This window comes from Nerophis lumbriciformis, linkage group LG05 (assembly GCF_033978685.3).
Source record: "Nerophis lumbriciformis linkage group LG05, RoL_Nlum_v2.1, whole genome shotgun sequence".
Lineage (NCBI taxonomy): Eukaryota > Metazoa > Chordata > Actinopteri > Syngnathiformes > Syngnathidae > Nerophis > Nerophis lumbriciformis.
Window position 1 is genome coordinate 47,767,572 of NC_084552.2, and position 22,761 is coordinate 47,790,332.

General features: G+C 39.6%; 1 protein-coding gene across 1 annotated transcript in view; it reads right to left on the reverse strand.

Moving 5' to 3' along the window:
- Positions 1–22,761, reverse strand: part of plxna4 (plexin A4) — a 381,909-nt gene that overhangs the window by 12,058 nt on the left and 347,090 nt on the right. The window contains exons 16-28 of the mRNA XM_061959460.2: positions 21,160–21,327; positions 21,002–21,095; positions 18,096–18,335; positions 17,886–18,032; positions 16,346–16,580; positions 16,047–16,189; positions 13,584–13,852; positions 8,888–8,954; positions 6,599–6,745; positions 4,683–4,842; positions 650–753; positions 339–438; positions 65–255 (exon numbers count right to left, since the gene is read on the reverse strand). Coding sequence (XP_061815444.1) covers positions 65–255; positions 339–438; positions 650–753; positions 4,683–4,842; positions 6,599–6,745; positions 8,888–8,954; positions 13,584–13,852; positions 16,047–16,189; positions 16,346–16,580; positions 17,886–18,032; positions 18,096–18,335; positions 21,002–21,095; positions 21,160–21,327 — 2,065 coding nt within the window. The remainder of the gene's footprint in view (positions 1–64; positions 256–338; positions 439–649; positions 754–4,682; positions 4,843–6,598; positions 6,746–8,887; positions 8,955–13,583; positions 13,853–16,046; positions 16,190–16,345; positions 16,581–17,885; positions 18,033–18,095; positions 18,336–21,001; positions 21,096–21,159; positions 21,328–22,761) is intronic.

Below are 22,761 nucleotides of genomic sequence, written 5' to 3' on the forward strand. Positions count from 1 at the left end.
CAACACTCCTGTCATATAGATGATCTTTGACTGGCGTTTCCCACAGGAGTTCCTCAAAGCTCACCTTGGTGGCCAGGAGTCTGGTCAGGTAGATTTCGGACACCATCTTGCTGCCGCGGTCGCCCTCCTTCTGGTCGCCGTGCTCGTGGTTCTTGACCAGGTGCCACACCTTCACGCCGCTCTCCAAGTCGGGCGTGATCATGGGCGTCCGCGAGCGAAGGCTGTCTGGGCTGCCCGTGTACTTGATCATGTTTTCTGTGGACCAACCACCAATCATTGTGATGCTAACTGTAGATTGTGATGCATAACCGTAGTGCCCTCTGTGGACTCGCACTTACCGTATTTACTGGCAGACGTTCGGGACACGGTGGAGTTGTTGACCGAGTTGTAGGCCGTTACTTGCTTGGGGACCAGGGCCATCACTGCGTTGTCGGGCACCTACACACACACACAATATCATCAATTAACACACACTATTGTGTGTATTCACGCTGCAAGGAGGGGGCGGGGCTTATTGGAGTTAACACTATCATTGTTAGAAAGCTCATTATTAACATCTCTTTGCGCATGTGAGGACCTTTGTTTTCTTATGTGTCTCCAAACTCTGTAAACATGCTCCTATGATTATTATTATTATTATGTTCATTACCTGATAGTGGGCGAGCATGTTCAGCCTCTTCCAGTCGCCTTCGATCTTGGTGGTGACGTCCTCATCCTGCAAGATGACACGCTGTCCTCGTCCTTGACGCCACTCTGCACGCAAACACATATCGCGGTGACATCACAAGTTACGCAAAAGAGACCAAATCATGTTGTTTTGAGAATTTAATCAACAAGAAAAAATTAGTATGAGCTAACAACTGCTATGCTACAAATATAACATGCAGTGCTTCAACAATGTATTATTCATATTTCTGCAATGGGATCTTTTAATTTGTAATCATAGAATATATTAGTTATTGTTATTTCTTGATTAGGATGTCAAATTAAGAGTTTTGAGCAGAAATATATATTTTTCAAACGATAATCAAGGGATTAGCTTTTTCTTTATTATGTGTGGAAAAAAGTTGTTTAAGTTTGTTATTGGACGAATAAATAATAGTTGTAGTTTAGAAAATTAAACACTATTTTAATTTGTTTTAATTTTTTTTTACATTTATTTATTATATGATTTTTTTAAATTATCATTATTTTGATTTGATTTTTTTATTATTATTTGTTTCTATGACAATACTGTATGTACATTAAAAGAGTATAAAAATAAATACAAATATTACATGAGTTAAGTACCGTACATGACATTTATTAATACATATAAACTAGAAACTTCCCGCAGAAATTTTGATGGGCCTACTATCTGTGCCCTGGACCTCTTGCCGAGGGTCGCTGGAAGCCGGCGTACTTTTTAAGATGGTGCCTAGTGACTGAATCTGTGAGTTTTAGGTACAATCGTACAAAATGAGCTACAGCGCTAGCCTAAGACATTAGCATCCTAAGATTAAAATACTAACACGTAGCATGTGTGCTAACGTTAGTATGCTAACAGTTAGCATGTTTCACATACCAAGTTATATGACTCTAAGGTGTATGGCTGCGGAAGTAGAGAAAAAAGTGTAAAATCAGCTGAAAAATTTAACATACCAATGTTAGCATGCTAGTACCCTAACATTTGCATTCTAACTGTTAACAAGTGTCACATACCAAGTTATATGACTCTGGGGTACACAGTTGCAAAACTAGCTAAAAAAAAGTTAGCATGCTAGCAAGCTAATGTTAGCACGCTAACATTGGGCTGGCGGGGTTAAACAAAACTCTGGAGCTTTGGTAAGTTACAAGGAAAACATGCAAACTCCACACACCTTTCTACTACTATTACCACCAAGCTCAGGAACTACACTCTGACACACTCTTCCTCTACAAGACCCAGAATAGCCCAGTGGTTAAGACTGTGGACTTGGAATGGCAGGTATTTGGTTCCACCTCCATCATACTTTACCGAGCAAGATGTCCTAAATTACATTTGTGTATGAAACAAAATCCTTCTTCACAAGACCCAGGATAGCTCAGTGGTTAACACTGTTGTCTAGGGAAGTAGGGTGCTGTGTTCGAATCCCACTGTGGTTGGCAGAATTTTGTTTCACCCCCATCATACTTTACTGAGCCAGGTATTCTCGATTACATTTGTTCATTGAACAAAATCTGTTCTTGACAATACCCAGGATATCTCAGCAGTTAAGACAGTTGACTTGGAATGAAAGGTACTTGGTTCCAACCCCACTCTGGTAGTCAGTATTTTCTTCCGCCTCCATCATACTTTACTGAGCCAGGAGTCCTTCATTACATTTGTGTATGATACAACATTTTCTCTTAACAGTGGTTAAGACTGTTGACTCTGATTGAAGGGTGCTGTGTTCGAATTCCACTGTGGTTAACAGTATTTTGTTCAACCTCCATTATACTTTACCGAGCCAGGCATCCTTGATTACATTTGTGCATGGAACAAAATCTGATCTTGACAATACCCAGGATAGCCCGGTGGTTAAGACTGTTGACTTGTAATGAAAGGGCCTGGGTTCGAATCTCCCTCTGGTTGAGGGTATTTTCTTCCGCCTCTATCATACTTTATTGAGCAAGGAGTCCTCGATTACATTTGTGTATGAAAAAAAATCTAGTCTTCACAATATCCAGGATAGCCCAGTGGTTAAGACTGTTGACTTGGAATGAAGGGTTCTGGGTTCAAATCCTGGTTGGGTTGATATTTAACTTGCAAAACTGTGGCTGGAGGCATCAAGGTGACATATATTGTGACTGTGTCACCTCTACCATGTAATGTTAACAAATAATTATTTAATAAACTTTTTTTTAAATTCAATTACAATTAAACTATCTTATTTTAATCGTACCCAGGAGAGCTCATTGGTCAACGCTCTTTATTATTAACTTTCTACTCTTATCCCCACCCACCTCAGGAATTACACTCATATGCTCATTCACACCCACGCGCACACACACACTCTCTCACACTCACAGGTAACCCCTGAGGTGTCATCATTGACTATTTATTTTTGATTATTATTATCTTGAGAATTTACTTAATTTTTCAACTATATGTTAATCAAGCAACTAGCACATAACAATGCATGTTGTCTTGACACCATACAGCCAAATTACAGATTACCTGTATGGGGTTTGAACTCAGTACCCCTGTATCAGGAGCTCACAGTGTTGACCATTGAACTATGCTGGGTCCCATTAAGGACTGATTTTCGCTCGTATACAAATGTAATCAGGGATCTATGATAGAGGTGAAACAAAAAACAAGATCTTTCAAGTTGTGGATTTGAACCCAGTCCTACTAACTGAGAGGCAACAGTCTTTACCATTGAGTAATACTGGGTCCCATCAAGGACTGATTTTCGCTCATATACAAATGTAATCAGGGATCTATGACAGAGGTGAAACAAAAAACAGGATCTTCCAAGTTGCGGATTTGAACCCAGTGCTACTGACTGAGAGGCAACAGTCTTAACCATTGAGCTATCCTGGGTCTTGTTGAGACAAGATTTTTCCTAATATACAAATGCAATCAGTAAACTATGATTGTTGTGAAACGAAAAACAGGGTCTTCCAAGTTATGGATTTGAACCCAGTAGTACTGGGTGAGAGGCAACAGTCTTAACCATTGAGCTACCCTGGGTCTTGTTGAAACAAGATTTTTCATAATATACAAATGCAATCAGTAAATTATGACAGAAGTGAAATAAAAAACAAGATCTTCCAAGTTATGGATTTGAACCCAGAGTGAGAGGTAGCAGTCTTAACCATTTTTATCTATCTTCAGTCTGGTTGTAAGTGGAGTCTGGCTCATTCACTAATGTAATCGTGACACCTGTACCTCAATTTACAAGTTTAATTGGTTCTGTGACACAGCTCCTACCTTGTAAAACTCATATTACAAAACAACGCCCACTGAAATGAATTCAAATCAATTTAATTGGTGCTTGGCCACTAAAACATCACAATCTTAAACCAACTTTTAGATTATAAATATTGTACAAAACACTACAATAGAATGTATTCCGCACAAGAACAGTAGTTTAATTAAGTAGTGTAATAACAACTTACAGCATTTACCTTAGAGAATGGATTTCTACTAAATCTCTTTCCAGCTGCTTTTCTATCAAACACACCATCAGCAGCTTCTCCAGATTTTCATGGATAAATATCTGCTGTTAGACTAGCAGTTCTATGCTCCAACTGCTTCATCAAGTTAGCTAGCTACACGCTCTTTCATGTTTTTGATGATTTCTTTCTGTAATTCAATGTATATCATCCACTCCTTCTTCTCAGCACTGTCTTTCACACTCACTTTCTTCCTTCACGTGGTTGGAAAAACAAAGTTATGTCCATCTCTAGCGATAAGCTAATGGTAGCTAGTAAAACCGGATGTTTTGCTCAAATATTACATGGTTCACTGTGACATTCACTCCGCCAACTAGTGGTGGGAAGGCTCGTAACACCAATTTTTGCTTAGAGCATAACAATTAGCTGAGAGACAGCTCTTGCCTCAAAACACTCGTAAGTCAAGATAACCCTAACCCTAAAAACAAACATAGTCCTGTATGTGTAGAAGTAGTGTAGTAGTTGTAGTAGTACTAGCACTAGTAGTAGTAGTGACATACCCAGGTCCATGTCTGAGGCCTTGAGGCGATGCGAGTGCGGCACGTTCTTGTAGATGGCGTCCAGGATCTTCTCCTTCACCTGACTGATGGTGTCACAGTTAAGCACCTTCACTTGGATCTCTGGGCTCTTCTCGTTCTCAGGGTGGATGCAGTTTACCACCTGAGGGGCCAAATCGCACAACGCTTTAAACCTCCTTGATTGTGTATGCAAGAAAAGTACTTAAATTGTCTTCTACTCTATTCCTGTAGGTGGCAGCAATGCGCGTTGTTTCACAAACCACAGCTCCACCCTTTGGATCTGCTGTGTCACTGCAGTCTTTACCCCGATGCTAACCACACACAATAATCCATTATTTGCGCCAAATCTTGCTAATTAGGCAACTTTCATCCAGTAAATGTACTTCAACCCTTGACTAACACCCTCCCCCTTCCACATCCCACCTCCCCGGATTGTAAATAACCAAATGTTCTCTGCTCGCTGTGCATATCCTACCAAGTCAGACCTACACTGTTTCAATGCCCATTTCTCTGATGATACACTTGTTGATGACTGAAGTGCTGATATCAACAAAACCCTCCTCATCCCACCCCCCGGATTGTAAATAATGTAAATAATTCAATGTATATACTCTGATGATTAACTTGTGTGATGACTGTATTATGATGTTAGTATATATTTGTACCATGAATTGATTACGTGGACCTCGACTTAAACAAGTTGAAAAAAGTATTCGGGTGTTACCATTTAGTGGTCAATTGTGCGGAATATGTACTGAACTGTGCAATCTACTAATCAATCAATCAATGCACTTGGTGGCCAAAAAACATTTATTTTCTTTTAACTGTGCACCACCAACTCTTAGAACGTGCGTCTAAATATTTTAATTGGTGATAATGTGATCCTGCTCCCTAACAAACAACCATAACTTTTTTGGTTGAGCAAAAAAAAACAAGTTAAGTAAAAAACACCTCATGCCTATTTGACAGCTTGTAAACAGCGATATCGCCGCTCTAGTGGCCGGCCAGTGTCACTGCATGAAACTCTCCCTCCTCACCATACTTGCCAACCCTCCCGGATTTTCCGGGAGACTCCCGAAATTCAGCGCCTCTCCCGAAAATCTCCCGAAATTCAGGCAGACTCAGGTCCATGCGGACCTGAGTCCGCTTTCCCACAATATAAACGGTTTGCCTGCCCAATGACGTTATAACTGTAGAATGATGGAGGGCGAGTTCTTGGTTTCTTATGTGGGTTTATTGTTAGGCAGTTTCATTAACGTCCTCCCAGCGCGGTAACAACACACAACAACAGCAGTCACGTTTTGGTCTACCGTAAAGCAGTTCGTCTGCCGTAAACAGCAATGTTGTGACACTCTTAAACAGGACAATACTGCCATCTAGTGCATTTGATGAAAGCACTTTTGTGCGTGCCACACAGCAATGCATCATCAGAGAGGGTGTTCAGCATGGTTAGAAAAATAGTGACAGAGAATAGAACAAGGATGGACAATTCAACCCTTAACTCAACAAGTATATGTGTAAATAAATGAACACTGAAATTGAAGTATTTCTTATATATATATATATATATATATAATAAAATAAATATACATTTATAGCTAGAATTCACTGAAAGTCAAGTATTTCATATATATATAAGTATATATATATATATATATATATATATATATATATATATATATATATATATATATATATATATATTTTTTTACTTATATATATATATATATATATATATATATATATACTTATATATATATATGAAATACTTGACTTGGTAAATTCTAACTGTAAGTATACTCCTCCCCTCTTAGCCACACCCCCAACCACACCCCTCCACCAAGCCCCCCACACCTCCCGAAATCAGAGGTCTCAAGGTTGGCAAGTATGCTCCTCACCAGCGTCTTGTAGTCGATCTGTTGTCTGATGAGCTTGTCCTCGCTGAGAGAATAACGTGCTTCTCCCGTGATGGAGTCGATAGGCCCTTTCTCCATCTGCTGCTTGATGGCGCAGAAGAGCGAGAAGAGCGGCTCCCCCGCACACTCCTGCACAAAACAACACGTTTAGACAGTTTATGTGTTCTCAAAATCATCTCGAGAGACTTACAGTGGAACTTCCATTTACAAACCCCTCTATTTGTGAACTTTTCGATTTACCAACTTTTATTTTGAGCTATTTGCCTGCCCCTCCGTGTACGAACGCTTCATTTATTGATTTGTGTTCCGCCTGCAGGCAAAAAGCAGGGCACAGCATTTGGCGGAGGTGGAGCCCTACAATTGACTTGCTGCATAGTACATACTGGCCACTACTCAGTGCTTCAGCATGTGTGCCTTTTTTTTTTCCTGTGTTTTTTCGCTTTTTGACAAGATTTGACCATTTTGCTAACTCAATAGGGGTCCCAAAAACTCTACAGAGTAGTGTGGAGAGAAGAAGGGAATCACTGAGGAAAAGACTGTTTGTAAGAAGCACATTAATTGCGCTCACAAGTATGGAGGAATTGATGAACACAGCAAGTTTTAATTGTGATGAGGCAGAGGGGTTAGTGCATCTGCCTCACAATACGAAGGTCCTGCGTAGTCTTGGGGCTTCCTCCCACTTCCAAAGACATGCACCTGGGGATAAGTTGATTGGCAACACTAAATTGGCCCTAGTGTGTGAATGTGAGTGTGAATGTTGTCTGTCTATCTATGTTGGCCCTGCGATGAGGTGGCGACTTGTCCAGGGTGTACCCCGCCTTCCGCCCGATTGTAGCTGAGATAGGCTCCAGCGCCCCCCGCGACCCCAAAGGGAATAAGCGGTTGAAAATGGATGGATGGATGGATGGAGACTGGACGTTTCCGGAAAAAGATGCCAGATGGAGACTTATTTCACAGCACAGGAAAAGGCAGCACAAGGGCACACACGGCTCCTCCCTCTGCCCCCTTCCTTCTCTTCCTAGCCGCTGCTGTCTCTTCTGCTCCTCTGCCGATGATAATCTGGGTGGATTTGACTTTTCTAAATATTTATTATTGTGACAATATGGTTGTTAAAGTTAAGGATTGTTTGTGATTTCTGATGGTTTGTGAGACCACCAAAGGGACTTCTGTGTGTGCGTGTTGCCAGAGCAACGCATACAGAAGACAGCAGCTTGTCGTCGTCGTTGTTTTGGATTGTTCATAAAGAGATAGTTAATTCATCCACCTGGTTATGTTTGTTTGATATACAGTACTGAATAGTCATTCACATTGTGCTCAAAGTGTACAAACCTTAACTAAAATATGGACTTTTGTCAAGGCTGGAACCCATTATTCATCTATATATTGTTTCTTATGGAGACATTTGCTTCACTATACAAACTTTTCAATCAAACAATTATCCTTTATTTAACCGGGTAAAAACTCATTGAGATTAAAATCTCAATGAGTGACCTGGGCAAGAGGGCAGCAAAACAAAGTTACATAAATAATTATAAAAACACATTTTTCAAATTACAATGTTTGTAAATCGAGGTTCTACTGTACATGAATGTTTGTTTCCACTTTTAAGGACACAAATATATGTCAAATACAAATGATTTCTTTTAATTGTTTTTTTTTTTTACTTAACAGGCCAATGTCGTTATATAACTCCATATTTTATTGAAAAAATCCAAAACTAGGTTTTTTTTTAGAAAAAAAATAAACTAACAACTAAATCCAAAATGTATATTAATATTATTATTACTACTACTATTATAACATTTAATTGTATTTACTTTACTACTTCATTTAATATATTTTATGAATGTTTGATACTGTATATAAATATTGTTTTCCACTTGAAACGACCCAATCCAAACTGCTTCGGCGTGATATTTTTACACGTTTAAATAGATCAGTTGAGTTATGTTTTTTTTAATTAAAAAAAACTAAACACATATTCAAAAGTGTTTACCGGTATATACCATAACAAAACAGTAAAAGTGTGACAATGTGTTGCCTGCTTTAAATGGGAAAAAAATAGCAACATGTGGTGACAAATACAAAACAATAACTATTAAAAGTCATAAATATTAATGTTATGATAAACAATGGATTCAAAATGACATTATTGGTCATATTTTGTGTCGCGTTGTCATTTCAGACTAAATTAAGTGTCAACTTACCATGTGACTACTGTACTACCTGCTTTAAGTGCCCTTAACAACTACTACAAATCACAAATATTACCTTGAGGAACTTGTAGAGCAGAAAGGTGAACCAGTTGGTCAGCATTTTCTCCGCCACAGACTCCGTCCTGCACACAAACCACATAATCATCAAAATAATAAATAAATGTCACTCTGTCCCTTTATTAATATTCAACATCATAGGACATACAAAAGACCGTGCAAAGCAATTAAAGGCTTTGATGTGGCCTCATTTTCATTGCGCTGACATTTTATCCATCTACAATAGTCAATGAATACCCACAAAAAGGGTGTCGTGTATCCTTGAGGGGTCGCTCTCTCTCACACACACACACACGCACACACACGCGCACACACACACACACACACACACACACACACACACACACACACACACACACACACACACACACACACACACACACACACACACACACACACACACACACACACAGACACGCACAGGCCCTGCTTCAGACATCAATATTTCAGGATTAGTGTCCATTGTGTGTGGTTATTGTCGGCCACCTGCAGCAGCCTTGTCGTCGTCCACTTGAAGGGACTTTACGTCGGCGGTGCCAGCCCTTACACCGCACCTGGGGGGAGGGGATTAACTTGCAGCCTCTCGCTGTGCCCGCCACAAGGTCACGGGGGTCGCGTTTGATCCCCTTCTTTCATGTTTTTGTAATCAGAGATCTTCTCCATTTCCTCAACAAAAAGGATGGAAGTAGGCGGAGGGAAATAATGACTTCTTCCTTCCAGCAGGTGTCCCTCTTCTTCTCTCTCTCTCTCTTTCTCTTTGTGTGTGTGTGTGTGTGTGTGTGTGTGTGTGTGTGTGTGTGTGTGTGTGTGTGTGTGTGTGTGTGTGTGTGTGTGTGTGTGTGTATCCTAACGTGGCAATCTCTAGGTGGTTCTCAAACTTTTTTCACCATCTACCACCTCAGAAAACGTTTGACTCTCCAAGTACCACCATAATGACCAACATTAGAATACAGTAGTGTTGTACTTAGGGATGTCCGATAATGGCTTTTTACCGATATCCGATATTCCGATATTGTCCAACTCTTTAATTACCGATACCGATATCAACCGATACCGATATCAACCGATATATGCTGTCGTGGAATTAACACATTATTATGCCTAATTTGGACAACCAGGTATGGTGAAGATAAGGTACTTTAAAAAAAAATTAATAAAATAAAATAAGATAAATAAATTAAAAACATTTTCTTGAATAAAAAAGAAAGTCAAACAATATAAAAACAGTTACATAGAAACTAGTAATTAATGAAAATGAGTAAAATTAACTGTTAAAGGTTAGTACTATTAGTGGACCAGCAGCACGCACAATCATGTGTGCTTACGGACTGTATCCCTTGCAGACTGTATTGATATATATTGATTTATAATGTAGGAACCGGAATATTAATAACAGAAAGAAACAACCCTTTTGTGTGAATGAGTGTAAATGGGGGAGGAAGGTTTTTTGGGTTGGTGCACTAATTGTAAGTGTATCTTGTGTTTTTTATGTTGATTTAATACTTTTTTTTTTTTTTTTTAAATAAAAAAATTTAAAAAACGATACCGATAATAAAAAAAACGATACCGATAATTTCCGATGTTACATTTTAACGCATATATCGGCCGATAATTATTGGACATCTCTAGTTGTACTTCTAAGTATTCATTACAAACAAGGCAGAGGTTTTATTTAACAAGTATAACTAATGTTTTTGGCCACTCTAACGTTACACCAAGTTTGAACACCAACAAATTGTTTCCATCCATCCATTTTCTACCGCTTGTCCCTTTCGGGGTCGCGAGGGGTCACTGGAGCCTATCTCAGCTGCATTCAGGCGGGAGGCGGGGTACACCCTGGACAAGTCGCCACCTCATCGCAGGGCCAACACAGATAGACAGACAACATTCACACTCACATTCACACACTAGGGACCATTTAGTGTTGCCAATCAACCTATCCCCAGGTGCATGTTTTTGGAGATGGGAGGAAACCAGAGTACCCGGAGGGAACCCACGCAGTCACGGGGAGAACATGCAAACTCCACACAGAAAGATCCCGAGCGCAGGATCGAACCCAAGACCTTTGTATTGTGAGGCAGATGCACTAACCCTTAGTGCACCTTAGTTGTAGTTTTCATTACCGAATTTGGCGGTGTTGAAATCGCCATGTAAAATCAATGTTTATTCAATCAATCAATGTTTATTTATACAGCCCTAAATCACAAGTGTCTCAAAGGGCTGCAAAATCACTAATGCAAATTGGTAGCATGTATATGGCATATCCAAATTAGCATCAAGCTAGCAGATTTTAAAAAATTGCCTTACTTTTGAGTGATTTCTATCAGGCATGCTTGCTTTGTCGTCATGGAAAATTGTAACATTAACTCAAGGCAGTCCAGCTGACTCCGCTCTGACTGCTTGTTTCTCAACCAAGTGTTTGAGTGCAACCGGACATGACGTCATGTGCAACAAAGAACAACGAAATATGGTACTGTTGGATTTTACCTGCAGTTTGGTCGCTACCTAATAAAGCCCCGACTTCGGTACCCTTTCCTAGTGACGTGATCAGTCCAATCAAGTTGTTACTTGATGCACGCTTCACTCTTGTCCTCCGACAAAAATATGAACAGTAAGCAAAGTTCACACTTGTTTGTTTTTCAGTGCAGTCTAGATTAGCAAGTGTGAACGCAGCCTTGGCTGCAAAATAAAAGGCATTAAATGAAAAGTATGGAGACACATATAGAAGAAGATGATGATGATGATGATGATGATGATGATGAGGCTGCGACAGATGGCAGTGAAAGGCTCTCGTTAGTTATACTTCAGCACAGGTTGAGATGGGACAGATGGAAGATGTGTGTGTGTGTGCGGCGATGAGGACCACACACACACACACACTTCTTGGATGAGGAATCAGTGGGTAGTGGCGCTCAGATGCTGTGCCAGAGATATGCTGCTCACTCGCTTTCAAACATCGATTTAGTCATCAGGAGGAAGTGAGATGATGACAGAAAAAGTCAAGTTGAGAATAGAAATTAAGACAAGAAGAAGAGGAAAAGGAAGACGAGGAACAGCTTGTATCTTGAAAAACATGCTATTGTAGGAGCGATGGGTACAAACAGGCTCCACCCCCTTTTGACTCTGGGTCCGCCCTTAAAGCCCTTATAATTAATTAAATCATCACAGCAGAGATGATCATTGGTGACAACATCTATCATTGTGTTGTCTTTAAACTTGCATGATTTCAACTACATCACTGTCACATAGAGGATCTTTGACTAGCGTCTTTGCTATATCCTGAACAACAGCAGAGTGCTCCTGTCATATATAGAGGATCTTTGACTAGCATTTTGCTATTAAACAGCAGAGTACTCCTGTCACACTCCTGTTTAAGACCACTAACATGCTCCTGTCACATATACTGTATTTGAATAACATTTTTTGCTATTACTTAAAAACTGTAGAGCACTTACAAGATCCTTTGAGCGCTCCTGCCATATATATATATTTATATGATCTTTGACTAGCGTTTTTATCCATTCAGTATGATAAATTCTCAAAACTACGAGAGCGCTCCTGTCACACATAGATTATCCTTGATAAGCATTTTTGCTACATCCTAAGAACAACATATGAAGGATCTTTGACTAGCATTTTTTCTAAATCCTCAAAACTATAGAGCGCTCCTCTTCCATTAAGGTATAGCGTCTTTCCTACATCCTAAACCAAAAAAGCGCTCCTGTCATATATGTGAATTAGTGTGAATTATATTTATATAGCGCTTTTCTCTAGTGACTCCTCAAAGCACTTTTACATAGTGAAACCCAATATCTAAGTTACATTCAAACCAGTGTGGGTGGCACTGGGAGCAGGTGGGTAAAGTGGCTTGCCCAAGGACACTACGGCAGTGACGAGGATGGCGGAAGCGGGGATCGAACAACCTCAAGTTGCTGGCACGGACACTCTACCAACCGAGCTATACTGCCCCAATTATATGGAGGATCTTTGACAAGCGTTTTTTCTAGATCCTTAAAATCACTCGATAACTCCTGTCACATATAGGATCTTTGATTAGCGTGTAAAATGTAAACATGTGTAAAATGTACACCCTTGTGTAAAATGTAAACATGTATAGCTATTACCGTATTTTTCGGACTATGAGTCGCAGTTTTTTTCATAGTTTGGCCGGGGGTGCGACTTATACTCAGGAGCGACTTATGTGTGAAATTATTAACACATTACCGTAAAATATCAAATAATATTATTTAGCTCATTCATGTAAGAGACTAGACGTATAAGATTTCATGGGATTTAGCGATGAGGAGTGACAGATTGTTTGGTAAACGTATAGCATGTTCTATATGTTATAGTTATTTGAATGACTCTTACCATAATATGTTACGTTAACATACCAGGCACGTTCTCAGTTGGTTATTTATGCGTCATATAACGTACACTTATTCAGCCTGTTGTTCACTATTCTTTATTTATTTTAAATTGCCTTTCAAATGTCTATTCTTGGTGTTGGGTTTTATCAAATAAATTTCCCCAAAAAATGCGACTTTACTCCAGTCCGACTTATATATGTTTTTTTCCTTCTTTATTATGCATTTTCGGCCGGTGCAAATTATACTCCGGAGCGACTTATACTCCGAAAAATACGGTATCATTGTGCTGTTATGAATTATTACTAGTTAGTTTTTTTCTTGTACCTGCGCAGCAGCAGCTTGGGGTGGTTTTTGCTCTCCAGGTTGCGGTCGATGAGGTCGGACAGCAGGTGCTTGAGGACGTCGGTGGCGTACTCCAGCTTGCTCTGCAGCACCGTCATGATGAGCGAGGCCACGTTGCCGCGGTCGCGCATAGAAAAACCTCGTTGGGCTTCCAGCGTGCGAATGAAACACAGCAGGTAGACTTTGTTGTTGATCAGCTGACCAAAGAGCTTCAGGCCTTTTTCAACTTGATCCTGACGGTAGCCTGGCACCTGGACGGAAAAAAATGTCAGAGGCATACCAGACCCTGTAATGGACCACATATAAACAATGCTGAATTTAAGTCAACCCTCTTTTTACAGGGCCTGTTTTTAGAAACACTTTTTTTTTTTTAACTACATAATAGACAACAATTATTATAAGTTGACAACTTGACACCTTTTTTTACATGGTCTTTAAAATAAAAAAATCTAAAGCGAAAGTCACTCTGAAAGACACTTTTCTTTTTCAAAAGGATTGAAAAAATGTGTTTTTTTTCTTTGTTTTTCTAACCGCATATAAAACGACATTAAATATAAGTCGACACATCTTTTAAAAGTCCATCCATGCATCCATTTTTTACTGCTTGTCCCTCTTGGTGTGTATTTTAACTACACATAGAGTAAGATGACAAATATAAGTCGTCACCTTTTTTTTTTTTTAACAAGGCATATATTTTTTTAGAGAAATTCCAAAACTAAATAAGGTTGGTTTTAAGTTGATAACTTTTTCACTTACGACATGATACTGATATTGGAACTTTGGGCCTTGACCGATACCAATATTACATATTTTGTAGTGTGGAATGTTAGAAAAGTTTTGATAAAGGGAAATTAGTCAAACAGAAAACAATGGCAGGTATGAAAAACACTTTCCTATTCATTATTAACTGTCTGGAAAAGATGTATGCTGTCTACAAATTGAAGTAAAGTAATAATTGTTGTTTTTTTGGTGACATCTAGCGGTCACAATAATGAATGAAGTTAAGCTCAGGACACAATAAGTTCAACGATGTGGACACGTTTGTTACTGGATACTTTCTAATATGCTTCTGCCTTGGAGACTTTGTATGTGAAAGTAATATGCAAATATAATTGTTTAATACATGTTTATATTGACAAATATGCTGTTTTAGACTGCAATATTGTTCAAATATTATTACGTATGTCTAGCTTGTGTGCTATTTATTGTGTGCTTAGCTGTACTGTAGCTGCTAGCTTCTAGTAGCCTATAGCCTACCATGTTTACTTTTTGTAAATGACTTGACTAAAATAGAAGAAAAGACCAATCTTGTGTGTTTATTGGAGGACATTTAGATGTTAACTGGCTGTCCAGCTTAGCATAAGTAAACACTTTGTAAAACGGCTTGTATCAGACATCACATTTTATTTGCATTTTTGTAGAGATGAAATATCGGCCTGCGTTAAAATGTAATATCGGAAATTATCGGTATCGTTTTTTTTATTATTGGTATCGGTAACATTTTTATTTATTTATTTTTTTAATTTTTATTAAATCAACATAAAAAACACAAGATACACTTACAATTAGTGCACCAACCCAAAAAACCTCCCTCCCCCATTTACACTCATTCACACAAAAGGGTTGTTTCTTTCTGTTATTAATATTCTGGTTCCTACATTATATATCAATATATATCAATACAGTCTGCAAGGGATACAGTCCGTAAGCACACATGATTGTGCGTGCTGCTGGTCCACTAATAGTACTAACCTTTAACAGTTAATTTTACTCATTTTCATTCATTACTAGTTTCTATGTAACTGTTTTTATATTGTTTTACTTTCTTTTTTATTCAAGAACATGTTTTTAATTTATTTATCTTATTTTTTTTTTTTTTTTTTAAAAGTACCTTATCTTCACCATACCTGATTGTCCAAATTAGGCATAATAATGTGTTAATTCCACGACTGCATATATCGGTTGATATCGGTATCGGTAATTAAAGAGTTGGACAATATCGGAATATTGGATATCGGCAAAAAGCCATTATCGGACATCCCTACATTTTTGATATAATCACATACTCGTGTTTTGCTAATATCAGACCAATATCCGACATCAATGTCGTATTAGGATACCCTTGGTTCTAATATCCCTGTGCTATTTCTGTTATCGCTCTGCCACACATCAATAACAATTAGGCGGCCATCAAACACCTAAAAGCAGCCGTCTGCTTCCTTCACACACTTTGACATTTATGCCAATTAGAGCATAATTAATATCTGGCAAATTTTCATCAGCAACCTTGAGGGGCAGCCAAACGGGGGTCAATCACAGCCTAAATGGAACAAGGCGACCTGCTCAATTATGGCTGTCAATCAACGTCAGCGGGATAAATGACTTCATGTTTTTCTTTCTCTCTGATGGACTGACTTTTAATTGCTCTTAGAAGCTGAAGCTCACCTCCAAGTCTCGCAGAACAGGATGCTCCTCAATGCCGGGGAAAAGGACCCTCATGGTGTATGTCCTGTAGTCCAAGAAGGGGATTCCTACACCGTCCAAGTCGCTGGTCAACTCATGGATGTCCGTTTGTAGCTCTGCAAAAGCTAACGGACACAAACACATCATGATGGATGTGAAGAAGATACAAAGAAGAAACACAGAGAGCTAAAGTTTTCCTTTGCGTTTTTCTCATGCACGCCACATAACTATTTAAGTAAAAATAATAGTGAATGTCCTCTGCAGGAGGGTCAGTTTCATACCTTCCTTGCACTCCAGCGCCACCCGCGACTCCAAGTTGTCCATCTGCATCTGGAGCCTCTTCAGTGTCAAGTCGCTCTCACGAGACTTGCGCTTGTAGGCGATGAGCACCATGACAATGGCGAGGAGGAGCAGGGCGCCGGCCGCCGCGATGCCGATGATGGCCGTGCTGCTGAGCGGGCTGTCCGACGTGATGTGGACCTCGCCGGGGGAGAACTCGATGCCGCCCACGCGAGCCTAGGGACAAGACGGAGGCGACAGACGTATTGATTTTTCAGCCCTTGTTGTTTAATATAGAGGGTGAAATGGGACAACATTAAATAAATGAATACATCTTTAAATATTCACCTAAATGTGTCATTAATTGATTATAATTGGAATTAAATACATAAATGTGTTGAGAAATAATTTACTCAATTTAAAAGTACATTTACTTACCTAAGCCTTTAATATAAAAAAAAAAATATTGATGTAATTATTTTGTGATTTGCTGACACACGTTTATGAGATAATAAATACATCGTTAAATAATTAATTAAATCATAAAACAATTACATCAATAATTAAATATTGAAAGAATTACATGTAGTTTTACAATAAATAAATTATTGACACATTTATGTATTTCCAATAATAATTTATTATTGGCACATTTAACAAATTATTTAAAGATGTATTAATTTAATTTTGTACAATTTCATACACACAGTTCATATGCACGCCTTCAGCAAGCAAATGAACTAAACAGTGTTCTGAAAATTACTTTAAAAAAGTGATTAATTATAGTTGCTCGTCACTTTACCAAAAAAGTAATTAAATCACTAACGAAATTACTCTTTCATAAATGTAATTAATTACTAAGGAAAGTAATTATTACTTAAAAAAACAACAACTAATATGTGGCATATGCAGTTGAAAGACATTTATAATGAGAGGCACAGTGTGCGGGTGTGTGTGCTTTTAAAATATGGTGCCTGTTGCCTAGTGACGTGTGACATCAAGCAGTGTTTGTTAGCTTTAGCAGTTAGCAGCGGAAGTTTGTCGGCTCTGACGCCGGCTCTTTTGAATCTTTTCACCAGATTGTTACCTTTGGTTAATAAAGAGATTTAATGTGCTTCGATGGCTGTCATATCTTCTTGTCAACAAACGGTGTATTGTTTGGATGGCAAGTTTGTCACTTCAATCATTGTCATCTGCTGTGTCCCAGTGTGATGGTGCCTCTTGCTGTTTGATATCAAGTTAATTTTAGTGCGGTGCTGATCGTTGCTTTCACTAGTAAACAGATATTTCCTGCATTGAACTTGTTGCACCTATGACGCTGTCTTGTTGTCGACATAAAACCACATCAAATGTAGCGTGCCACGTTACTTTAAGCTATCTGTAATGGCGTTGTAACAGACCTAAAAGCAATAAATTACATTACTCGTTACTAGTAAAAGTGACAGCATTACTCACGCCGTTATAACGGCGTTATTACGAACACTGGACCTAATGCCGCTTTTCTGGTTTGGTCGGGAACAAGAAACATCTGTAGAAACTTACCAGAACTTTGTGTCGACCTGTCAGGTTTGGCGACTCACACAGCAGCTGCGTCTCAGACACTGTCAACATGCAGGGCTTCTCTCCGATAAGAACAGTGTAGTTCATTTTGCCGTTCCCGCTGTTGGTTGGCGGGAGGAAGTTCCGTCCCTGCGGGGAAGAACTCAGACTCTCAAGCACTGAAAAGAACTCCATGTTGAGATCCTGACGTACCTTCAGTATGATGGGAGATCCGGGTTTCAGCTCCAGTTCTCCGGACGCGCTCAGAGGCTCAAACTCGGGGTTGGGGTAGTAGATGAAGTTGGTGTTGTTGAGCGCCATGACCGCCTGCACGTCGTCCAGCTTGAAGCCGAACTCGTCGGGCCTCTCTGGCACCTCCTGCTGGTGGGCCAAGCTGATGGGGAGCTCAGGGGCCTGGCACTGCATGGACGTCGGACTTAGGACCTGACATAACTGAAACAGGTCGAAGGTAGGGGAAGATGAGTTCCTCGGGCGGATTGGGTCATTTATAAAATAAAAAGCTAAGACTTTTAGGGGCTTTTTTTGTTTTTACAAGTGTCCGTAAAAGATTGGGACGTACCTCTTGCACTGGAATATTAAAAGGACTCAGGAAAACACTAACAGACCTTAAGGACTAGGGGTGTGGGAAAAAAATTGATTCGAATTCGAATCGCGATTCTCACGTTGTGCGATTCAGAATCAATTCTCATTTTTTAAAAATCGATTTTTTAAATTTATTTATTAATTATTTTTTCCATTTAAACATTTTTTTTTTTAATTAATCAATCCAACAAAACAATACACAGCAATACCATAACAATGCAATCCAATTCCAAAACCAAACCCGACCCAGCAACAAACAGAGCAATTGAGAGAAACAAACACGACACAGAACAAACCATCCATCCATCCATCATTAAATGAATATTATCAACAACAGTATCAATATTAGTAACAATTTCAACATAGCAGTGATTAAAAATCCCTCATTGACATCATCATTAGACATTTATAAAAAAAAAAAAAAATTAACAATAGTGTCACAGTGGCTTACACTTGCATCACATCTCATAAGTTTGACAACACACTGTGTCCAATATTTTCACAAAGGTAAAATAAGTCATATTTTTGGTTCATTTAATAGTTAAAACAAATTTACATTATTGCAATCAGTTGATAAAACATTGTCCTTTACAATTATAAAAGCTTTTTACAAAAATCTACTACTCTGCTTGTATGTCAGCAGACTGGGGGTTGATCCTGCTGAAATCCTTTGTATTGAATGAATAGAGAATCGTTTTGAATCGGGAAAATATCGTTTTTGAATTGAGAATCACATTGGATTGGAAAAAAAAATCGATTTTGAATCGAATCGTGACCCCAAGAATCGATATTGAATCGAATCGTGGGACACCCAAAGATTCGCAGCCCTATTAAGGACCCAGAGGACCCCAGAACAACTTTAAAAGTTTGGGTGTTCCAAAAAGTCTGATATGTACCAAAGAGTTTGGGGCCGGGGCCAAGCGGCCATTTTGGGTGCATTTCGAACCCCTTTGGGCCACTGCATTTATCATTGGGACCATTTGGGTTCATCTGGAACCTTCCCGAACCACTCCAGGACCTAAATGGGTTTAATTCGGCCCTCTTAGATACTTAAAAAAACAGGATTAGGGTTTGGGAAAAACAAAGTAGCTTATAACGCTTAAGGACTTCTTTTTGATTTATGCTATGTCTATTTCTAAAAACAACAGCATTTTCTTTTATATGTGATTTAACAATTATCACAAAGTATAACAAAAGAGCATGATATTATAATGTAGCCAAGTGCCACCTAAACTGACAAAGTTAGTATCACTCAGTCAAACCTTCCAAAAAGAACTTTCAGAGGGCTAAAATGAGCACTTCTCGCTTTAACGGGATCCTTGAATGTCACACTGGATAAATATGGGCGAAGCTTCCTGTCATGTGTCTTTTTACAATCTTTAGATTGAACATTGTAAATGGGTTATACTTGTATAGCGCTTTTCTACCTTCAAGGTACTCAAAGCGCTTTGACAGTATTTCCACATTCACCCATTCACACACACATTCACACACTGATGGCGGGAGGCCCTAACCACGACACATCAGGAGCAAGGGTGAAGTGTCTTGCTCAAGGACACAACGGACGTGACTAGGTTGTAGTGATGGGATCGGCAGTTCTTTTGACTGTACTGAATCACTAGAATCAGTTCCTTAAATTGAGTCGTTCAATAAATTCGTTCACCGAATCCCCCCCCCCCCAAAAAAAAAAAAAAAATAGGAGGGGGGGGGGGGCGTGCGTAGTACAGTACAGTGCAGACATTCGCGGGAGAAGCAGCAAATAGGGTGAACGCGAGTCCCTACACAGCTCTGTGCATGCAGTACACCAGGCAGTGAGTGACACAGTCAGCACAGTTCAGTACGTGAACCTGAATCACTTCTGCAGCAGCAGTTCTGTGTGCAGGTCGGCGAATCATGAGCCAGTCAGTAACAGCTTCCCCAGCGGCAGATCTCGGTGTGTGTCATTTCGCGAACGACACAAGCCCTCAGCACCCAATGAACGACGCGCACAGTGACTGAACGAGAGCCTCAATGTGACGTCCTCCTCCGCGACACAGTCAGTTCTCTGTGTCAGTAGGTTCGCGAGTCCTGATTCTGTCGTTCACTGAGTGATTCATGTCGTTAATCTGTGGTGAACGAATCGTTCGCTCAGTCCCTCCCCCGGCCCCCATGATGAGTAGCTGGCTGCTTCATTCGCCGACGTCGAGGGTTCAGTGAGTCACAGAATGCGCCAGTTCCACTAATACCGGCATGGTCGCGGCGGAGCTCAATTGAACTGAGAAAGGAACGATTCAGTTCATGAAGTGATTCGGTTCAGTACGTTCATTCAAAAGATTCGTTCATTCGAACGAATCGTTCGCGAACGACACAACATCACTAGGTTGGTAGATGGGGCTTGAACCAGGAACCCTCAGGTTGCTGGCATGGCCACTCTCCCAACCTCGCCACGCCGTCTCCATTAACATTAACGCCTTCATTCAATCAAACGTTGAGTCTTCCATTGTTTCCCATTCATTAATTTATCTATGGCGGCTTACATTGAGCGTCTCGTGATTGTTGTATTTGGCTCTGATGAGAGGCGTTTGGATGATGTCCAAGTTGGTTCCTGTCACTGTCACTGGGGTGTGTCCGCTGCAAAAACAAGATAAGTCCATCAAGACGCTGCAGGAGGACGCCAACCAACAATAGTTCCTACCTGTAGATGCTCCACTCGGGCTCTATCTTGGTGACGGTGGGGTCCTCTACGTACACGTAACGAAGGTCTTTCTGAAGCTGAGCTTTGTCGATGCTCACCGACACGGACACGTTTCCGTAGCCGTGCAGAGACGCATGGGTGCGGCACTTCAGCCACAGGCCGCCGCGTCTACGGGTGAAGGGTTAGAATCCATGTGAGGTCAGTTCAAATGCTAGCATTAAACGTTATACTACAATGGTAACAGTTAGCATACATGTAAGATATTGCCTAGTAACAAAATGTATAATAATTAGGTTTATACCAAAATAACTTGGTAATAAGATTGCATGACCTCTTCTTATGTTAGCGAGCATGCTAATTTGCACCGATTTGTGTTATGTTAGCATGCTTAATGTTTTGGTGGAAACTAGCAGTATATCAGCAACTACCAAAATTCAGCATCTTTTGGTTCACACGGTCAAAGCTAGCACGAAATGTTAGCACTATGCTAACGTGGGAACAATTAGCAAAAAATGGGAGATGGCATTTAGCAACAAAACCCATAATTTTTAGTTTTATACCATTTAGATAAGCTAAAATGGTAGCATAAAATGTTAGCATGCAATCATGAGAAGAGTTTGCCAACCAAAAGTATGGCAGCAAGTACCCAAATCCAAGATTTTTACGTTACGTTTTTCAAAACTAGCTATAATGGTAAAGTGGGACCAAATATTATACATGCAAGATGGCGCCAAGTAACAAAAGCTATAAAAAACAAATTATACTAACAAAACTTGCTAAAGTGCTAGCATAAAATGTTATCATGCTAACCTTAGCACGCTGCAGTATAGCAGCAAGTACCAAAATCCTTGATTTTTAGGTTCATATGGTCAAAATTAAAAATACGGAGAACAATTGGGGTTATGTTACATAATTCATGAGTGATTGTAATGCTGCATTTTCAAAAAACCGGAACATTTTAGACCCTAACAATGGAGACACATGAAAATACTGTATACTATCATTATACTCATCCCCATCTGGCCTACATAAAAATAGCTTATGATGGTGGTGGCCATGTACGTTTGTTTTAATTCACATGGTGGATTCTGATGTGCCAGCATTCTTGAATGCAACATTAGGTCACACAATACATTACATTGATAAAAATTACGGTATGCATTTTGTTTGTGCCATTTGCATCCTGCAGCGGCCATATTTCGTCAGAGCCCCGCCCTGAAGCCTCACCGCCGTAAACGACAGCGAAAATTAACAGACTGAGTCGTATTTAAGGAGACATGAAAGGAAGCCCATCATATTTATGGAGGTCATAAATCTAATTGAATTGGATTTATTTGATCATTTTTACATTTTAATTGACAGCCTAGGCGCGTGAGATAATAATAATAATAATAATTAGCTTTATTGTCTCTGAGGAGAAACTTGTCTTGGACATCAAGACACAGCGTTTTACATACATACATACATACATTCATACATACAGTTCATCCGACAATACAGTGACGACAGTAAACAGTGCGCAGGTATATCAGTTAGTTATGAGATCACACATTACACTACCCTCGTATTGCACACCTCTCATATTGCACTATCCCAATATTG